Below are 19941 nucleotides of genomic sequence, written 5' to 3' on the forward strand. Positions count from 1 at the left end.
TGAAAAAAGGTCTCACTCCGTTCATGCCATTGTACAACAACAAACAAGAAATCTTCTCATGTTTGAATCTTGTGAAACAAGATCTTGTAATAGCAATGTGAAGGTGGTTCGGTTGGCTGAGATGCACGGCTGGGGGGGTGTAGGGAAGTAGGGATCCTACTTGCAGGTTTGCGCTATTAGTGCCAACAATGACGACGTAGTACACAGTCATTACTGTTCCACACATGCAAGTTTATTGCACAGCAAGCCAGCCAACAATGGGACAATAAGATGCTTGGAAACACAAACATAAGAAAACGTGACAGCAACAGGAATGTGTGAGTCAGGGTGACCACAAACCCCAATTGTTACACACACATGTACACAAACACACGGGTGCACACATAAAACTGATATGAATATTGGCTGATGCTATAAACCACAGCTCTTCAAAGTGCAGCCGAGGGCTAGTTTAGGCCCACAGCTCGTTTTTTCTTGGCCCGGTAATTTTTTTTTATTTTTATGAAATAGGACACACATTTGCTTTGTCAGCTATAACACAAAAGCCATATCAGATATGCTAACAAGGAAGTAGTAATATTTTAGATTTATGTTCTTGCTGGTAAAGCAAATAGTTTGGACTCTTAATGTCTAATTCAAAATTTAAAACTTTAACATTTGACTTTTTTGTTGTTTATGTTGTCTGAGAATCTTCATGGTCCTTTGTCATTTTCTGATACGTTCTCAGACCCCACTAGTCTAATAACTCGTCAATTTAAAACCAATCCCATCACTCACAGTGCAACCAAAAACACTGTAACCACCCGGGCTATGCAGGTATCAAATAGAGGCTTACACACAGTAACATACTGTACATGCAAAACAAAACACTTTTATACATCGTGTATAACCCGCAAGGCATGCTGGATAACTTCCAGGTTGCTTCCCAAGTGTGTTATTTTTGTTGCACCATGAGTGAGGGACGCATATGGGCTGGTGTGTAAATAGAAAGAACACTTCAAGTTTGAAGTTTGCCTCTGAATACTTCCCGGGCAACTCAAGCTTTACTGTGTAGGACCCTAGCGAAAATAAAGGCAAAAAGTTGGCTTTTCCCACTAATTTTAGTTTTGATCAGAAATGAATGATTGCCATTTGATTTAAAGAACACACGATGGAACAAAAAAAGAGCCGCAAGCTGCATTTTGAACACCCCTGCCTTACACACCGCCAGACATTGGAACAATCCAACCAAGCACTACGTCCTTTATTTTCCACAACATCATCATTCCTATGACATCATCACAATAAACTGCATGGTCACATGGTTGGACGAAAATTTAGCATTTGTAACGTTAGCGTGGAATTGCTCCAATAACCATTCACCCTTTTCAATGTCACTATCTTTACAAACAGCTTCAAAAATAGCATTTTTAAATCAAATTAAATGATCAGTGAAAGAAACAGGACAACAAGATGCTTAAGTTTTTAGCCAACATAAATGAGTTGTAGCCTGCAGGTTTGTTTATTGTAGCCAGGACATTGGTGATCAATTTTTAAAAGGTCAAAACTAAGTCCAGCCACCCCTCACCACGTCCCGCTTCCAATGTCATGTCATGACAACCTTGATCACGGTTTTTCAAAGATGTTCAATTATAACTCATTGCTGTTTTTTTGTGGTGGAATAATAGTCCAAATTAGTCCAAAATATGCTGATTTAAGATCATTTTACAAGGTTTTTCTGCATAAATGAAATTATTTTTCAAGCATAAAAATGTCTAAATTAAAAATAAAAACGGGCTTTTATTTCAGGTTGGAATTATTTCACAAAGGGCACAATATCCCAAATAAATATTATAAATATAGCTAAATAAATATAGCTGTGTCCAACTCTCATGACCACACTCAGGAGATCAGGAAGACCTGGGTTTGATTCTCCACTTAGCGTCTCTGTGTGGAGTTTGCATGTTCTCCCCGTGGATGCGTGGGTTTTCTCCGGGTACTCCAGTTTCCACCCACATTCCAAAAAATGCTAGGTTAATTGTTGACTCCAAATTGTCCATAGGTATGAATGTGAGTGTGAATGGTTGTTTGTCTATATGTGCCCTGTGATTGGCTGGCCACCAGTCCAGGGTGTACCCCGCCTCTCACCCGAAGACAGCTGGGATAGGCCCAGCACGCCCGTGACCCTAGTTAGGATAAGCGGCATAAAAAAAGGATGGATTAAGGATGGAAAAAGACATTATGGTTGGAGCGTAGTACTTCCTGCAGTGGCTATTGTTCCATCAACGTCACATTACCGACACCTAGTGAGCAGTTAGAATACTACATATCATCACATTGCATCCTGCTTGTAATGCTGAAGAAAAACAACATCATCTGCCGTATTCCGCCATGAAACAGCACGGTTATCTTTTTGAAAAACGGTGATAGAGTGAAGCCGTGAAATTTGAAGCGGCAAGTGGCGAGGGATTACTGTAATATTCTTTCTTACCTTTTGATGCAGAATCCTTCATCGTCGGACTTGGTGGCACCAAGTCTACACACGCATAGTCTTAGTCCAAGAACTAACAAGTACAGTGAATAACAATGTGTTCCAGTTCTTGTGTGCATTAATGTGATACATCTGCCACTTTATTGCTATTCCTTCTTAGTGGCCATGGACGTGGAGAGTAAAGCCAGAAGAAGAATAACATAAAGCTGCACGTGTTAACCTGCCAAATCCTAAGATAGAAAAAGTGTGAGCAGAAAGTAAACCCTGTCATGGTGAAACAAGCGAGAGGCAGCCATTTTTCCATGAGTTGTTGCAGATACGTAGACAGAAGTGGAGGATGGAAGTGTACTGAAGAAAAGATGGAAATGTTGCCGACACAATGAAGTCCATTAGCTCAGCAGTTCAAGATACGTGACGGGAACCTTCCCCTTCTCGTTGCCTCGTTCTCCAAAAAGCCAATCGGGGTCCATGCCCGGTACCGTGTAGACGGTGATCAGCTGAGATGCAACATGAAGAAAATATTTGTATTATGACTTCATCAGAACCCGCCCACACCGACTTTCCTAATCCTCACACTTGACCACATTTCCATATAAGATCCCCACATTTTGGACACTTTGGCCCCTGAGCTTGCCTACCACAGCCGTACCTCGTCAGCCAACAGGGAAAGCTCGGTGGAATCGTGGGCGTCGTAGTCGTACAGGACCTTGGCCTTTCTGGTGCCGGTGATGGGGAGCTGCGTTTGCTCCATGGCCGGCGTCTTGGGCTTATTGCTGGAGGAGGCGGGCGCCGTGGTGCCAGGGGAGAGTGGTCCAGACGGGAAGGCAGCAGAGACCGGGTCAGGACACGCAGCAGACTGGTAGGAGGTGCCGACTGCATTAGCACACCTGCATGAAGATTACAGCCAATCGATGAAAAGGTGGTCTTATATTGAACCATGTATGGTATAGAAGGTAAAGCAGGTCTTATATTGAACCATGTATGGTATAGAAGGTAAAGCAGGTCTTATATTGAACCATGTATGGTATAGAAGGTAAAGCAGGTCTTATATTGAACCATGTATGGTATAGAAGGTAAAGCAGGTCTTATATTAAACCATGTATGGTATAGAAGGTAAAGCAGGTCTTATATTGAACCATGTATGGTATAGAAGGTAAAGCAGGTCTTATATTGAACCATGTATGGTATAGAAGGTAAAGCAGGTCTTATATTGAACCATGTATGGTATAGAAGGTAAAGCAGGTCTTATATTGAACCATGTATGGTATAGAAGGTAAAGCAGGTCTTATATTGAACCATGTATGGTATAGAAGGTAAAGCAGGTTTTACATCCGAGGATCACCAGCCATGGTGATAACTGATATGCCCATTCAAATCTCTGCTTTTGACACATGGCTAGCTCCTACCCTCCAACACCCTCCTGGACATTCTCCTCCGATTTCATGTCAACATTTGCAATAAATGTGTATCATTACATATTGATGGATACTGGGAATGGTGCTGATGCTGAAAGGTGCCGTAACTGATACGGTAGAAAGGAAAACTTTTCATCAACTAGATGAGGGGTGTTCAAAGTGCAGCCTGGGGGCCAGTTGTGTACAGTGTTGTGTAACCGTACAGCGCTGCTGTTGGCGTATAAAAGGTAGGAATAATGTTTTTGTCACACTCTGGAATTCGGGAACTGCAAAATGTGACAATGTAAGTAAGTAAGTAAGTTTTATTTATATAGCACCTTTCTCAGACAGAAGTCACAAAGTGCTTCACAAAAGGCAAAACACAGGGTTAAAATACACATAAAAAATACAATAAAACAATGTACAATAAAAAAAAATGGACATAAAACAGTACATAAAAACAGTATACAATAAAATAGACATAAATATATGATGGTCATAGTACCCTAAATCTACTGAGCTGGGTATGCCTGCAAAAACAAGTAAGTTTTAAGGTTACTCTTAAATGCATCGACAGAGTCAAGCGAACGCAGGGAGGATGGAAGGTCATTCCAGAGCCTCGGCGCAACAACCTGAAAAGATAGGTCTCCTCGGGTCCTAAAACGACTACGAGAGACCATGAGTAAATTTTGATCTAATGATCTCAGCCTCCGAGAGGGGGTATAGGGACACAACAAGTCTCGTATGTAGACAGGGGCCTGGCCGTGCATGGCTCTAAAAGTGAGCACCAGGATTTTAAAATTCACACGGGATGAGACAGGGAGCCAATGGAGAGCTTTCAGAATCGGCCTGATGTGAGCCCTTCTGTTGCATCGGGTCAATAACCGCGCAGCATGTCACCAGTGTGCATTCACTTAGCACAGAAATGGGCCGACGATAGCGACTTTGTTTTTCAGTCTGGTTATACTAAGTCTTATGTCGACATCGGTGTCAGTACGGAAACGAGTTTTAAACACAATTCAAGTATGAAATGTGCAGCTACTCACTCACCACTGAATGATAATGTATGACTGAGAATGGGAGTCACAGTGTAGCCTTTAGCCTGGTGGTCGGGCTAGCAGGATAGAGAAGGCCGTCATTCCCAGAAATATATCAACGTATGTTCACCTCACTGCACAATTCCCGGTCAGACTGTCGAAGTGGACTGCACACAACTATGGTGCGTTCAATGACCCCCAAACAAAGTTGCAAATTTTAGCACTTGAGGAAAAAACATCAGTGAAGCATAAAACACCAACACTACACGGCACTTACTTGTTGAGCTCCCTCTGAAGTTCATGCATGTAGTGATGACACTGGGCATAGTAGGTGGCCTGAGCCTCTGCAAAATCCTGAAGACAACGCTGGTGATTCAGCTGTGGAGAGAAAGATGCACCCAAACGTTGGTCAGTCTATCATCCCACAGTGGAGATGGGTCACAGTGGTTTCACCACTTGGAAGTAATATACACAAAATCACACTATAACCCTGAATGTATCATGATGATACATGTTGATAGATGTTAGATAGATGATAGATCTTGGCACCAAATTTCATGACAATCAGTAAAACTGGTGGCAGGGCCTATTTTACCCAACATTCATGAGTATAGCTGGGTCCCATGGTTCATGTTGCAGACTCACATGTGTGCTGCTGATGCCCTCAAGCAGCAGCCTGGTGACCTCGGCTTGGCGGTCAAACTCCGTCTGTGCGACACGAAGCTCGTGTTCTGCCTACAAATGGAAAAGGAAACCAGTATTGACACATTGTACCATTCATGGCTAACATATACTGTAGTATATCACACAAGACCACCCCTCACATTCCAACAGCCATTTCACCGTATCTCCTCAAGGGGCAATAATGTTCTCATTCATCCAGATAGCTGTACTCTCGTGACACACAATGGATGACAACTGGACGGGTCGGGTTTTCTTGGAAAATGGTTGACCACTCATCCAAGCAGGTTTCATCAGTTTATGGTCAAAGACGACGAGGCGATGCAGCCACACATGCCAGGCACAGCTTTAAACCATCATCAACACATTAGCATGGGCCAGTCAATCAGATAGAACCATAAAGAGGATAGGCCAGGTGGGGTTGCATGTTGGAATGATGTGTTCAGGTATCACCTGGGCTACACTAACTTTCTTCAGAGGTCGGTAAATCCATACCTGCTTTCTATGCTGTACACTGACTACTCTAAATTGTAGCTAGATTTCATGTCATTGGTATTGTCCCTTTTGCAAGCACTTGCACACACACACACACACACTACACACTACTATTACATACATACATATGTTACAGTGATAGCACAAGAGGCCTAGAAAATTACTTACTTTGTCCACTTCCTCACTCAGCAGCTTAGAAAGGGGAAATGAGGAGACAGACATGTTAACGTTGAAAATATGAGTTGATAATCTATAGTCTATATCATCTACAATAAGGAGGACTAGTATCTACTGAATCTAAAGCCCCCGTCAGACCAATCAGCACAAATCAAGCAGAACCAGCCAGAATGAGAAAGTTTCAACATTCACGTCACATTTTGGGGAGGATTTGAATGCAGACACTCATCACGAAAAGGAGCTGGAGCATCCGGGGTGCCTGAATGAAAATGGAGAGCATTGACACGAACTGACCAGAATCACTTTTTTTTTTTTAAATGCACTTTGAACAGAATAAACCAAAATGGAGTCATTCTGGCTAATTCTGCCTTTAGTGTGACTAGGGCAGGGGTCAGCAACCCATGGCTCCAGAGTCACATGTGGCTCCGCAGCCTCTTTGTTGTGGCTCCCTTTGCAATGCTCAAATATTTTTTAACACAGAGTGAGGAAATTGCACGTTCTTAGAAAAGTTAGAAAAGTCCAACTTTGTGTGAGACCATGAATGCATCCTGGCTGAGTTCTGACTGGTGATTGGATGAGCACAAGGACGAGCAGACATGATGCTATTCAGTTCTCTCTCACACAGGTAAACATGAAGAAAAAAAGTTTTAAAAAGCACATTTCATGTTAGAGTTAGTAAGACCTAAAAACGTATATTTTGTGGCTACGGGCTATTTTTCTTTAGTGGGCAAGGGGGTAAAATGGCTCTTTTCATCGTAAAGGTTGCCAACCCCTGGACTTGGGTATAAATCCTAAAGTTGCATGTTCAAAACTCCAACATACTGTATACAGATTTACTCAATGAGTTTAGTCCATAGGCTGACACACCTACACCCGTGCGTCCCCGTCTGTGTTCCCTACTGCCTATGATAACCCAGAATCTCCATTCCACTCCAGTTCTGCCAGTTCTGTGTTTTCAAGACAGTGCTTCACATATACTCTATGTTGTGTTGCATTTGTGTCCTCACGAGGATTGCAATTGTGTTGCAGCAGCAAAAGGCTGTCATAGCTAACTTGAGTCTCTAGTTGGCATTTCAAAATATTACAGTGACAGTGTAGGGATCATCACAAGCTGCTCCAACCTGATTGGCCGTTTTAGCAAACCTATGAGGCTGGACAAAGGTGGCCTTTGCCATCAATCACCTGACAGGAAGGGCTCATCTCTGCGGAGCTGCAGAGTGCGAGCGAGAAACGCCAGCCTGCTCATCGTGACTTTTTTTTGCTGAAGTGTGCAGAGCATTCCGCATGGGTTGCCTGGGTCCAATTCTGGTTAGATTGTACTTTCGATACAAAGGTTTTATGTTGACTTACTTAAAACAGGGGATGTGTATTATATTATATTATTTTATTTTGTGTCAGAATTACCAAAGTTATCAGCTGCTTCCCAATGGGCCAAAGTTTGCACTGTTGAAGCATTTGATGGTCGTATTTTTGTAACCAAGAGAGACAGAATGTAAACATAAATAATAAATACAATCAAAATATTATAAAATAAAGGTTATACATCTGTATTTGATTAAATGTATTTGATGCCCTACCAACCAGAAAGTTCAGACATGTTATGTGTCCGTGAAACACACAAAATGTCTTGTCCTCCTCATCTCAACTCAACTCAGTTTTGGATGGAGAGTGTCTACCAACAGTCTACCAACCACCATGGGCAAGACCAAAGAGCTGACCCCAGAGACAAAATTGTAGACCTACGCAAGACTGGGATGGATAACAAGACCATCACCAAGACTGGAATGTATTAGAACAGATGTTTGGTGGGAAGGAGGGAATTATTGGTGCAACCATTGATAAATAGAAGACCTTCAAGATAACAGTCAATCACCCTGGGAGAAAGGTGAGGGAGCAGCCAAGGGAGAATGACAGGGGAGGAGCTGGGTGGTGATGTCAAGAGAGTTGGACACACAGTCAGGAATTGTTAACAACAGATTGAGATCCTGCAGTGCTCAAGAAGTCCCCCTAGGCCCTCCTATTCAAGAAGACAGACCTGTCTGAACATTTTACATGAAAACCTCTGAAGGAGGCACGCATCAAGTGGGGATTCTTCATTCTTCTTTGGGATATTTCTCTGGTTTGGGCTCGTAAGAGTTTTCTGCACCAGGTATAAGTTTTACCTTTAGACCTACCAGAATTTGTGTCAAATACTTACCCACAATGTCTTGGAGTGGAACCTCAATTAGCATACCCTTTTTACCCTTTTTGGGTTAGTAAGTTCCGGGTACCTTCTGGAACCAAGGACTTAATGATGCTAACCAAGGTTCCACTGTATTTATATACTGTATCTGTATTTGTGTAGGGAGAGCGAGAGAGACAGAAAGACTAAGTACATCCAACTAGACCACAAGTGGCATCAGGAGTGTCTCCAACTTAAAAATTGTCTTCTACTGTATTACTACAAAAATGTCAACATCTACTGTACAAATACCACACACAATACCATTGCTGGTTTACTACTGCAGGCCCATGTTTACAACCTTTCTCTGCTCTGTTAAGCCAATCTCTGGCTCCACATCCCAACTCTCCCATCCGCTCTGCAACTGTTCAATTACATAAAAGAAAAAACAACAAAAACAGAGAACCTAAAATCATGAGTATAGTAAATACAGAATTATAGTCAAACCTCAGTTTTCAAATGCCAGTTTTTGTATGATTCGGTTTTTCATGCAAATTTTTGCACCTATTTTCTTACACCATCTTGGTTATCATACGGTTATGTCTGAACTTCTCCATGAATTGTTCATTAATATGAACTTTACACAAATCTTACATAGCTCATAATATATTACACATACATATCCTACGTCTTACAGCATATTTAATATGCAAAAGGTAACAAAGTGGTTCCCCACATCCTTCAATTTTTCTGAATGCTACAACTATAGCTGTTGTAGAATTGTAGTTATTAGAAAATGACCTTCCAGCAGTGTTTGTGTCCCTATTTTATGAAACAGATTGATGTTTTATGTTTTAGTGTATCCAGAATGAACCCCAAACAGAGTAAAGGCTAATTAGTAGCTCATACATGAATGTGAAACTATGCAAGTGCAAACATGTGGTGTTTCCCCAACAAAGAAACCATTCCCATGACCAGTTTGGCTACTAGTTTAGCTGGGAGTGCTCTGGGTACTGCTATGGAACCTACAAACCATGCATGGCCCATATTTATGTTTGTGATCCTTACCGCTGAAGCACTGGCAGAAAGAACATAATTTCGAGGCCTTGTCTCCTGAAAATCAGGCGCAGCCTACAAACAAGAGGGGGGGGGGGGCACACAGAGTCATGCATTTGCAGTCATTAGCAAAACAAAAGCAATAGCACAATACTTCGAAGAAAATACAGGACAAAAGCATTGTTCTCAACAAGGTGGGTGAGTTTTTTTAAAAGATGCAATCCAAAGCAGCAATATATCATCAATCAGTTGATCAAACCTGATGCTCAGCTTGGAAGTGCAATGCATGCAACAGCTTCTCAGAGGACTCAGTGTCATCATGCACATCAATACATACATACCGTATACATGCCAACCCAACATCATCCTACTCAACTCTGTGCATGCTGTTACCGTGCTTGGGCACAATTAGGTACTGTGGCACATTTATTAAAAAGATACACGGTCAACATGTTTATCTTCGCCTTTACGAAAGCATAGGAGTGTAGCGGTACATGTATCCGTAATCAGATCTTTGGTACAGAACCTTCAGTTTAATGCAAAGGTATGCTGATTTCCCACACAAGACACATTACATGATGACAGGAAGAGGGCCTTGCTCGCTAAACAAACTAGTCTTTGGCTCGTGTAGGGTGGCCAAACATCCTGTTTTCCTGTTTAGTTTTTTAGAAAGTGATGCATGCAGTTAATGCTTGCCAAGTTGATGGCTCGTCAAATTGGAGACGTCATGCAAAACAGTGGCCAATTCTCAAGTTCTTGCAACTATTGAGGGTACATTTTTTTCCTTGAAAATATCACTTACATTCTAAAACTTAAGTATTTAACCTCAGGTAATGTGTTCTGTTTTTGGAATCATTTTCCTGCCCTTTTTTGACCGTTTTCCTTTTTGGTTATAGATCGTATTTTGGAAAATAGTGGAACCTTGGTTAGCATTATTAATTTCATTTCAGCACCTCGGTTAACGCCCAGCCCCGTGTTTTTCGGTTAACAACCAACATTTTTGCAAAAATGTTGTCTTGGCTTGTGCTCGCATGTTTGTTTAGTGTACAAAATACAGTCCGTTTTGTTTATGCCGCCATCTTGGATCTCACACACAAGACGAAATCTCATGATACTTGCACTGTGGGCACAATTTTTTTTATTTGTAACAGAGTTACAAACGTGCTTGTTACAACGTTACAACATGTTACAACATTTACTCTACAAAAGTGAGGCGATGGCCCGTACCAAGACAAGGGTGCAAGACCTCAGAATTGTACGGCTTAAAGACCGCCATCATTTCAGACACACACACACACACACACAGATGCATACACAGAATCCGTGTAACAGTCAACCCAGCAGTGCATCAAACACTCAGTGTTTCTGCCCGTCTCATTTTACATCCATAACACTCACTTCTAGTTCCAACAACATTGGCAATCAAACTTATTGTAGTATGTTGGCAGCAGCCGGAGTCAAACTTGCACTCGTCACCAAAACACCTTAATCGCAATCACACTTCCGCGAGAAGGTCAGACTCCAACCAAAGCATACGCTAACCCAAAAGAAATAATGTAAATCCAATGACTCCGTCCCAGAAAGCCATAACTGTTAACACAAAACATGTTTTTATAGTTTTACATGCATTATAAATAAATACAGGTTACTTTTACTTTCATTGAAGACGTGATCACCGTCACCATCATCATACCGTCACACCCCTACACGGGCATAAGCACACTAGCAGAGCTGATTTTCTATGCACCAAACATGACAAATGTGAACACAGCCTCTTCCGACTTGAATCCAGATCAGTGTTCTTCCTTAATCATCCCAAGCCAATATTGTTTTGCAGTTTAAAGATGTCCAATTGCAAGTTAAGAGTAATTTACAGATTCAAAGTCCCATAAACTACCATATTTTCCGGATTTTAAATCACACTTTTTCCATAGTTTCTTACAATTTATAGTCAGGTGTGACATACATGCAGTGGTATGAAACGTTTGGGCACCCCTGGTCATTTTCAAGATTTATAAGTCATTGGTTGTTCAGATCAACAACCAGCTGGGCACTTTGGCAATCAACCAGGGTTCTTGTTGTTTTGCAGCATATGAGTAGTATACCTACCGGAGGCATGGCGGAGGTTAAGCGTACGTACTGTACGTATTGCACAACGTTCTCTGATTGGTTTATCACCGCCAGTGTACGTAATACGTCCCTGCATTAGTGGGAAATGGTCCGACAATCAAGCAGAGCACTTACCAAGGTCGCGCAATATTTACAGATTTTGGAACTCAGTGTACACATAAGGTGCACTGTCGATTTTTGAGAAAATTGAAGGCTTTTAAGTGTGGAGCATAAGTATGCATAGTCTGCAAGTTCTCCAGGTACTTCCCTCTTTCCAAAAAATGCTAACTGTGCAGCGTAAATTGTGAATAGGTGTGAATATGAGTGTATCTGGTTGTATTTATGTCTCCTCTGATTGGCTGGCGACCAGTGCAAAGTGTATCTCACCTCTTGCCCAAAGTTCGCTGACATGGGCTCCAGCTGACCTGTGACCCTGATGAGGACTAATGTAATAGAAAATGGATGGAAAATGAAATATAACTCACTGCTGCTTTGGCCTCCGCCTGCTTGGCTTTTTTCAAGCGTGTCTTGCAGATGTCGAGATCAAGCCGTCGATTCTCCAGGAGTCGCCTCTCTTTCTGCAAAGGAAGGGTGGGATGGACTCTGAAAACAATCCTGGCAACCAAGCACCACATGCCATAAAGCAAACAAGTGCTAATAATGGTGGCAGGAGGTCCTACTCACTGATATGGTCCTCCAGTCTCCTTCCAAGAAGTTGCGCAATGGCGTGAGGAACGTGGCGGCTGAGGTTTGAAGGAATTCTCGCTCGGCTGATCCAAGTCTTTTCTGGTATTCTCCTACAATGACCAAGGTGCTGCCTAGAGGAACCACAAGCATACAGACAAAAAGCAATAGCAGCTATGTTTCCATTTGTTGTTTCTCGAGATGCCCAATGCCAGCAGTGATGTGGTGGGGTTCATGGCTGGTGGGGTACTGACATTCAGAGGAGCCTTCTACAGGAAAAGGTCTTTGTTGTAAAAGTCTGGCCACTTTCTGGTGAGCTTGGGTGTATAATCCTCCATCTTGGCCATCAATTTATTCAGCAGAGCAGAAAAATCTATTTAAATCATTTCACTTTCTGCTCTCCAACTGTTAAAAAAAAAAGTTGACTTTTCGTCTCTATGGCAGTGGCAAGCAACAGCTCACCTAGGCACATACGCCTTGAGTACTGCGGTGCCTCCCATAATACATATGTATGTATGTTATTGTGGGATCAGCAAGAATAATTATGTGCATTTTTATGTAAATTTTGATTGTTGTCGTTTTTTTGATTCATCACAGCAGTTGAGGCTCTGCATCCTGTGACTGCAACATCACCAAATGCCAAAGTATGAGCCACAATCGTGTTGTTTTCCACTGACCGTATGGTGTCCCTTGACCAAATTCATTGGAAGCATCCAGCATGTACTGGCCCAGCAGCTCTGCATTGGTTGTTCTGGAAGGAAGCTTTTTCTCCAGCTTGTCATAGATGAACTCCTCTATTCGAGCACCTGCGTGAATCATGGAAGTCATAGCGTCAAGTGGAAGATTTATAGCAGGTTTCATCTCTGGTAAAGGAACCTTTTTTTACAGGTGCCACACAAAATGAAAATATACAAACACAATTGTAAATGAAAAAAAACACAACAGGTATGTTCCCTAGGAAATTAAATCTGATAAAAGAGTGGCTGTATCTCAAATGGAATAGCGTACTTCTATCAGTACAATTCCAAAGGAATACTGTGTATATGGTGTACTTAGTTGGGGGGCACAAAATATCACAATGTAATGCTGTAACCCAGGAAACTTTTTTTACAAAAGGATGCTGATATTTTAAAAAGATATGTAAATAAGTTATTATATTTCAAGAAAAAAAACTGCACCTTACCTTTGCAATATAGGTGAAAAAGAATATAAATAGTATCAACTTCTCTCCTCCTATTCCTAAGTAGTACCAAGTATCTCTTTATTTGACAGGACCTGATCATGACAAAACCCACGACAAGCTTGTCAACCCATTGGAAATGGCAGGACATCATTACTCAATATAACAGTCAGACTCATGGTGTCATCTTACAACAACACTAAGAGCATCACACATCAACTTAATATGAGTTTAAAATGAGAAAAAACAACTATTTTAAGCAGACTTTTTGTGTCCTTCAAAATAAGAGCACCGTATGCATACCTAAGTGTTTAAATATGCAGTTGGAATTGCATCTGTAACTACCTCTTCCTTAATCACAAGCACATGCATTACAGTTTGTTGAAGAGTTTGTAGCAATGTGTGCAAAATCCATTTCTCTATTACTGGGCAAAATTGTCCAGTGATGTATTACATCAATAAATGTATGGATTTTTGCATTTTATTCACTAACCCAAAAAGCACACATACTATGCTGGTAAAAGTATGTTTTGTTTGTTTCTTTTGTGTAAAATGTAAAAAAAAATGTAATTCTAAAAAATTTTATGGACAAAGTTTTTGGGGAACAAAGAATTTAAGAAAAAATAGAACTGATTTCCTAGGACCCTAGTTATTCCTGGTTGCTGCAATGACATCAGCCTCTGGACTGTTCTGGCTCTCTCCAACCAAGGAGTAATCATTTTAGTAGGATTTCACCTATATCCAAAAGCAGCAATGCAGTTCTTTTTAGAAATATTATGTATTAATATCTGCTTACAAATATTATATCATATATTATATCATATTATATCTGTTTACAAAATATTTCTTATTATATCTTTTTCAGTATGCAACCCTCGCTGGAAAAGGTTCGGACACCTCTGAGACAATTGAGACACAGTCACAGTGATAATCAGTGTCATATGTGCATCTTAATGTTTTGTTTTCCACACAGAAAAACAGAGAAGCCGTAATGTGTATTTTACTACAGAGGAATAGTAGGGCCACAGTGAAAGAAACAAAATTAGTAAGGTAAGAAGGATAAAAGTGGTCATTTTAAGAGAAATGACCAGGGGAAAACGCTCTGACAAAAAAAGTCAGATTATGAACTCATTTTATTTTTCATTTAAAAGGCTGGTTTACCAGTGCAGTGCTTGTTTTGCTAGAATGTACTACATTTCATCTCAAATGCCAGAACTTACCAGTGTGGTCAACTGAAGCATGGAGGGTAAAAAAAGTAGGTTAATAATAGTAGGACATTTCGACCATGATGACACGCTTTGATCAATTTATGCAGTGTAACATTTCTTTCTATCCAGCTGAATCAACTTTTGACAAAGATGTTTTGGGTTTTTTATTTAGTATAAACTAGTGGTGGTAAGATCTACGCAGTCACATGTCAACTGTGTTTATTTCAATTGTGCAAAGTCGTGGGTATCGTTAATGACCAATGGGATATGATACGAGTGCACACATGCCCAATGTTCTAGCAAGCATACCATGGGCTTCCTTTGCAGATTTCAAGGTTAACGAAGCTGGCCGCCCATAAAGAATGCAATCGGATGACCAAATAGCTCTTGGCCACTTTCATTCTGTAAAAGTAGCTCTCACAAGAAAAAAAAACCTTGGTGACTCCTAAAATAGCCAGTAGTACATTTAAACATTTACACTTCATCTATGTGATCCACGTTGGTGTTGGTATCGGCTGATTTCACTTATGGATGATCGGGGTCAGTATCAGCAGCATAAAACCCTGATTGGAATCACCCATATTTCAACCCAAAAATATGCTTGCTTTACTGGAACTTAAACAAAATGATGGCATCCAAAACTCTTATATTGTTTTGTTTTGTTTTTCAATAAAATCTGCATTTTGCATTCCGGAATGCATTTCTGCCTCGCGTATGTCAGATTATGAACTGAAAATCTTAATGAACAGCAGGCTTATGGGCACCTCAAGTACAGACAACAATCATACTTTGATTGTGATTTTAACACAGTGTTGTGAAACAGACACTGGTGTGGCACTATGAGGCCTGTACGGTGGATCCCCACACATTTCAGCCTTCACGGCCCCTGAAAGTCTGCCTCTTTTCATAGAGAACATAGCTCATTCATCGTAAATTGGTAATAACTTATAGGTACAGTGCATCCGGAAAGTATTCACAGCTTCACTTTTTCTACATTTTGTCATGTTACAGCCTCATTCCAAACTGAATTAAATTAATCTCTTACCTCAAAATTCTACACAAAATACTCCATTATGACAATGTGAAAAAGTACTAAGGAGTGGCTTTCGTCTGGCCACTCTACCATACAGGCCTGATTGGTGGATTGCTGCAGAGATGGGTGTCCTTCTGGAAGGCTCTCCACAGAGGAACGCTGGAGCTCTGACAGAGTGACCATCGGGGCCTTGGTCACCTCCCTGACTAAGGCCCTTCTTCCCCGATCGCTCAGTTTAGAAGGCCGGCTAGCTCTAGGAAGAGTCCTGGTGGTTCCAAACATCTTCCATTTACGAATAATGGAGGCCACTGTGCTCATTGGGACCTTCAAAGCAGCAGAAATGTTTCTGTATCCTTCCCCAGATTTGTGCCTCAAGACAATCCTGTCTCGCAGGTCTACAGACAGTTCTTTTGACTTCATGCTTGGTGTTTGTGCTCTGACATGCACAGTCAACTGTGGGACCTTATATAGACAGTTATTATATTTCCAAATCATGTCCAATCAACTGAATTTACTGCAGGTTGACTCCAATTAAGCTGTAGAAAGATCTCAAGGATGATCAGTGGAAAAAAGATGCACCTGAGCTCAATTTTGAGCTTCATGGCAAAGGCTGTGAATACTTATGTAAATGTGATTTTTTTGTTTTGTATTTTTAATAAATTCAGAACATGTAAAAAAAAAAAAACTTTTTTCACATTGTCATAATGGAGTATTTTGTGTCGAATTTTGAGGTAAGAGATTAATTTAATTCAGTTTGGAATGAGGCTGTAACATGACAAAATGTAGAAAAAGTGAAGCGCTGTGACTACTTTCCGGATGCACTGTATGTGATAACACAGGTAACATGGACAGCATACATGTGCCACTCTTTAAAAGGCCATCAATTTTACATGTTTATATCTTTATGTTACACTGATAATGTTTTTTCAGTAAGAATTGAGATTTCACACACTCATTTGGTGACCCTTGAATGCAACATAGTCGTATTTTTATAAATGCAGGCTGCGTTTTATTGCACTCTGTTTGTTGCCCAGATAAGGGCCACGTTATGCACGTTCCATTTTGTTGTTTTTCGAATACTCAAAATAAAAATAACATCAAAAATCGGATTTCTTTATTGCATTTCTTGAATTTCATCAAAGCAATGAAACATAATTTATTAATATTGTAACAAAGTTACATTTGAAGTGGCATCGTACAACAGAGTAGTCAGGTGGTGCGTTATTCCCTAAAGGATGCGGTGCAGGGAAAATAAACATTTAATCATGAAGGCTCATTATGTATTTGTAGCCAACCTACTCATTTTGATAGTAAGATAATATAGCTAATATAGATACATATAGCATGTGTTGCCTTCATTATAAAGCTTATATAAGGCTTTACATTTTTTTGCCGCTCCAGACATATTTGTTTTTTGTTCTTTTGGTCCAATATGGCTCTTTCAACATTTTGGGTCGCTGACCCCTGGTCTAAGGGGTGCAAGAGGCAGGGGGTACTTTCAATGTTTAATGTACAAATTTATAGGACTCAACATGCAATTTGATGCAAAATGCATGATTTTGATGCAAAATCAGAGAACGTCAAGACAGCGGGAGCGTTTGGAGAGGGGAGGAGCTAGCCATGGGCCCAGATTCATGACAAGGTGGGGATCTACAGTAACAGCACTTGCACTTACATGGTGACAAACAGCATTTGGTTACGACACTTGATGAAGCAATGCTTATCATGTCATATAACTAACATTGCTTGCAAATTACATTCAATCAGGAAAAACTGCAATGAATGGACTTACTTGGATTTGGCTGCAGGAGCACCTCTGTCTGTCGCAAGATCTTTTCAGTCCAGTTCTTGGTGCAGTCAGCCCGAGCAATCAGATTCTCCAGGTGAGGATCTAACTCTGTCTTCTCAGCCTGGCCCAACTTCTCTTCTGTGAACTGGAAATAGATCCAGGCGCCCGCAATGTAAACATCAGGCTTTGTTATCATGACGTCAATCACACTGTGTTGCTAAAACAGTAAATAGCAAGAGCAGGTTAGGGACCCATTCACAGATTTTAATATCAGACATTTTTTTACAATAACATTTGAATCTGTGCCTTTTGTGCCTGTGTCTGTTTAATGCCAACATCCAATGGAGATACAGGTTGCTCCATTTCACACCCTTCTGTAATTACACTTGAATAAGTATGATGTGTATACCACTTAATTCCCGTTTGTGTGAATTTGGGCAATGTAGTACTGTCCCAAATCAGTTACTATCATTGCACTGACAGTAAATGGCAATCTGAATATTTATCTGTTTTTTCTTCTGTTTTTTTCTTTCCTACATTTTAATTGTGAATTACAACCACTTCAGTTAGTCTTTCCCCTTCCATTATATTTCCAAGATGGCGACTGTTATGGGTGGTAAGTGTCCAGCACTGAATGCTCATCATTTGGGGCGTGTTGAGTGAAACATCCGGGTACTAATCCGGGTACGACACTACACAGTTGTGTGTGCGTGTGTGTGTGTGTGTGTGCGTGTGTGTGTGTGTGTGTAGAAGCTGAAGCACTCAAAAAGAAAAGTACGGAAGTGTGCTAATGAAGCCTTCTGGTTAGTTCTTCCTGTTGATCGTGCGCAGCGAACAGGGACTCACGTGACTCATACTCAAGCAGCTGTCATCAATAATGGATGCCAGATTGACAAACCTTTATCCTCTAATACACCGCACAGCTTTGCTAATAAAAACATTTTTTGACTTGCACAGTATGCGAGGCAGCTGGTGCGTCGAACACGGAGGATGCGGTGACGGTAAATCGACGTGGATCTTACGGCAGGGATGTCCAAATGACTTGGCTTACCTGAACCGCCCTGGTGAAGAAGACACCCGCACCGGAAGCCAGTTTTTTTACGTTAAAATCCATGCTGTTCAAGACGTGTTTGTTTCCCCGAAGAGGGAATCCTCTGGATCAGCTGAGATGATGCAGCAGCAGACTGGAGCAATAATCCGCCTCATCCACTATCGGAAATCGACACTGCAGCCTGCATTTAAAGAGACAGGCACCCAACCTGCAAGTCACGACTTGCTACTTCAGTGGTGTCCCAAGTGCGGCTCGTGGTTGTGGCAGGTTTTTGTTGGCCCGCTTCACATTCTACAACTATAATTTACCCCCCAAACTTGGAAAGAAGCAAACAAAGAAGAGGAAAATCAGCAGTAATTTTACAAGAAAGTACAATTTATTAACAGTAAAAAGTTTAAATACTACTGTAAAAGTCATACCTTTATCAGAATAATGTTGTAAGATGAAATTTCTGTAATATTGAGGCGAAGTTTTAAAAAATATGTTTTTTTAAGAAAAAAGTGACAATATGAGAAACAAAACAACAAATAGTTGCACTTTTAGAATAAATTTTAAAAGCATGAACTTAGCACAGAGAAGAATTCATTCATTTTCTACCGCTTTTCCTCACAAGGGTCGCAGGGTTGCTGGGCCTATCCCAGCTGTCTTCGGGCAAGAGGCAGGGTACACCCTGGACTGGTGGCCAGCCAATCACAGGGCACATATAGACAAACAACCATTCACACTCACATTCATACCTATGGACAATTTGGAGTGGCCAATTAACCTAGCATGTTTTTGGAATGTGGGAGGACATTCAGAGAACATTCAAACTCCACACACAGATGGCAGAAGGTGGAATTGAACCCTGGTCTCCTAGCTGTGAGGTCTGTGCGCTAACCCCTAGACCGCCGTGCTGCCCCACAGAGAAGAATATATATAAGAAATAGTCATAATGTCACAAAAATAGGTTGGGGCAAAAGTTCTATTATGGAAATAAAGTCATATTACATTTACATATATTTTAGCAGAAAATGTATTTTTATAAAACTAAACTTTCCTTTCTTTGTATACAAGCTCTTTTGTTGTAAAAGTTTGGTCACCTTCTGCTTTGTCTGTAAGTCCAGTTCATGTATGTTTTTGAGCTTGGGTATAATCCTCCATCTTTGCAGTCCCCTCCATTTATTCAGCAGGGCATCAACATATCTTTATTGCATTTGACTGTTGCTGAGTTCTGACTTTGACAAGTTAGGGTTCTACAAATGGAAAACAGAAATATGAAGTGCTTGCTAAAGCGCCACCTTCATGAATGTATAGTAAATCTACAACCTTCCAAATGCAGTAGCAATGAGAGATTGCCTTACAGCACACAAAATTGGACATGGCAAAGCCAACATTGATAACTTACATGACATGGCTCGAATAAAAATGAATAAT

General features: G+C 40.9%; 1 protein-coding gene across 7 annotated transcripts; it reads right to left on the bottom strand.

Moving 5' to 3' along the window:
* Window positions 1-210: 210 nt before the first annotated feature.
* On the bottom strand, window positions 211-18706 carry sh3glb2b (SH3-domain GRB2-like endophilin B2b). Of its 7 annotated transcripts, XM_078794240.1 has the most exons (13): window positions 18526-18706; window positions 17478-17619; window positions 14665-14676; window positions 12942-13070; window positions 12265-12398; window positions 12066-12158; window positions 9484-9546; window positions 8777-8839; window positions 6246-6269; window positions 5547-5636; window positions 5179-5279; window positions 3120-3357; window positions 211-2967 (listed from the first exon to the last, which is right to left on the bottom strand). In XM_078794240.1, the coding sequence occupies exons 1-13, from the start codon at window positions 18586-18588 to the stop codon at window positions 2860-2862; spliced, it is 1260 nt and encodes a 419-aa protein (XP_078650366.1). In that variant the 5' UTR covers window positions 18589-18706; the 3' UTR covers window positions 211-2859. The 7 variants fall into 7 exon arrangements, with proteins under 7 accessions (XP_078650366.1, XP_057913061.2, XP_078650367.1 ...); XM_058057078.2 differs by lacking the exon at window positions 14665-14676 and having other exon boundaries at window positions 18526-18705; XM_078794241.1 differs by lacking the exon at window positions 8777-8839 and having other exon boundaries at window positions 18526-18705.
* Between the last annotated feature and the right edge of the window lie 1235 nt (window positions 18707-19941).

Source organism: Doryrhamphus excisus, linkage group LG10 (assembly GCF_037039965.1).
Source record: "Doryrhamphus excisus strain RoL-2023G ecotype Guam linkage group LG10, RoL_Dexc_Guam_v1.1, whole genome shotgun sequence".
In the NCBI taxonomy this organism is placed as follows: Eukaryota; Metazoa; Chordata; class Actinopteri; order Syngnathiformes; family Syngnathidae; genus Doryrhamphus; species Doryrhamphus excisus.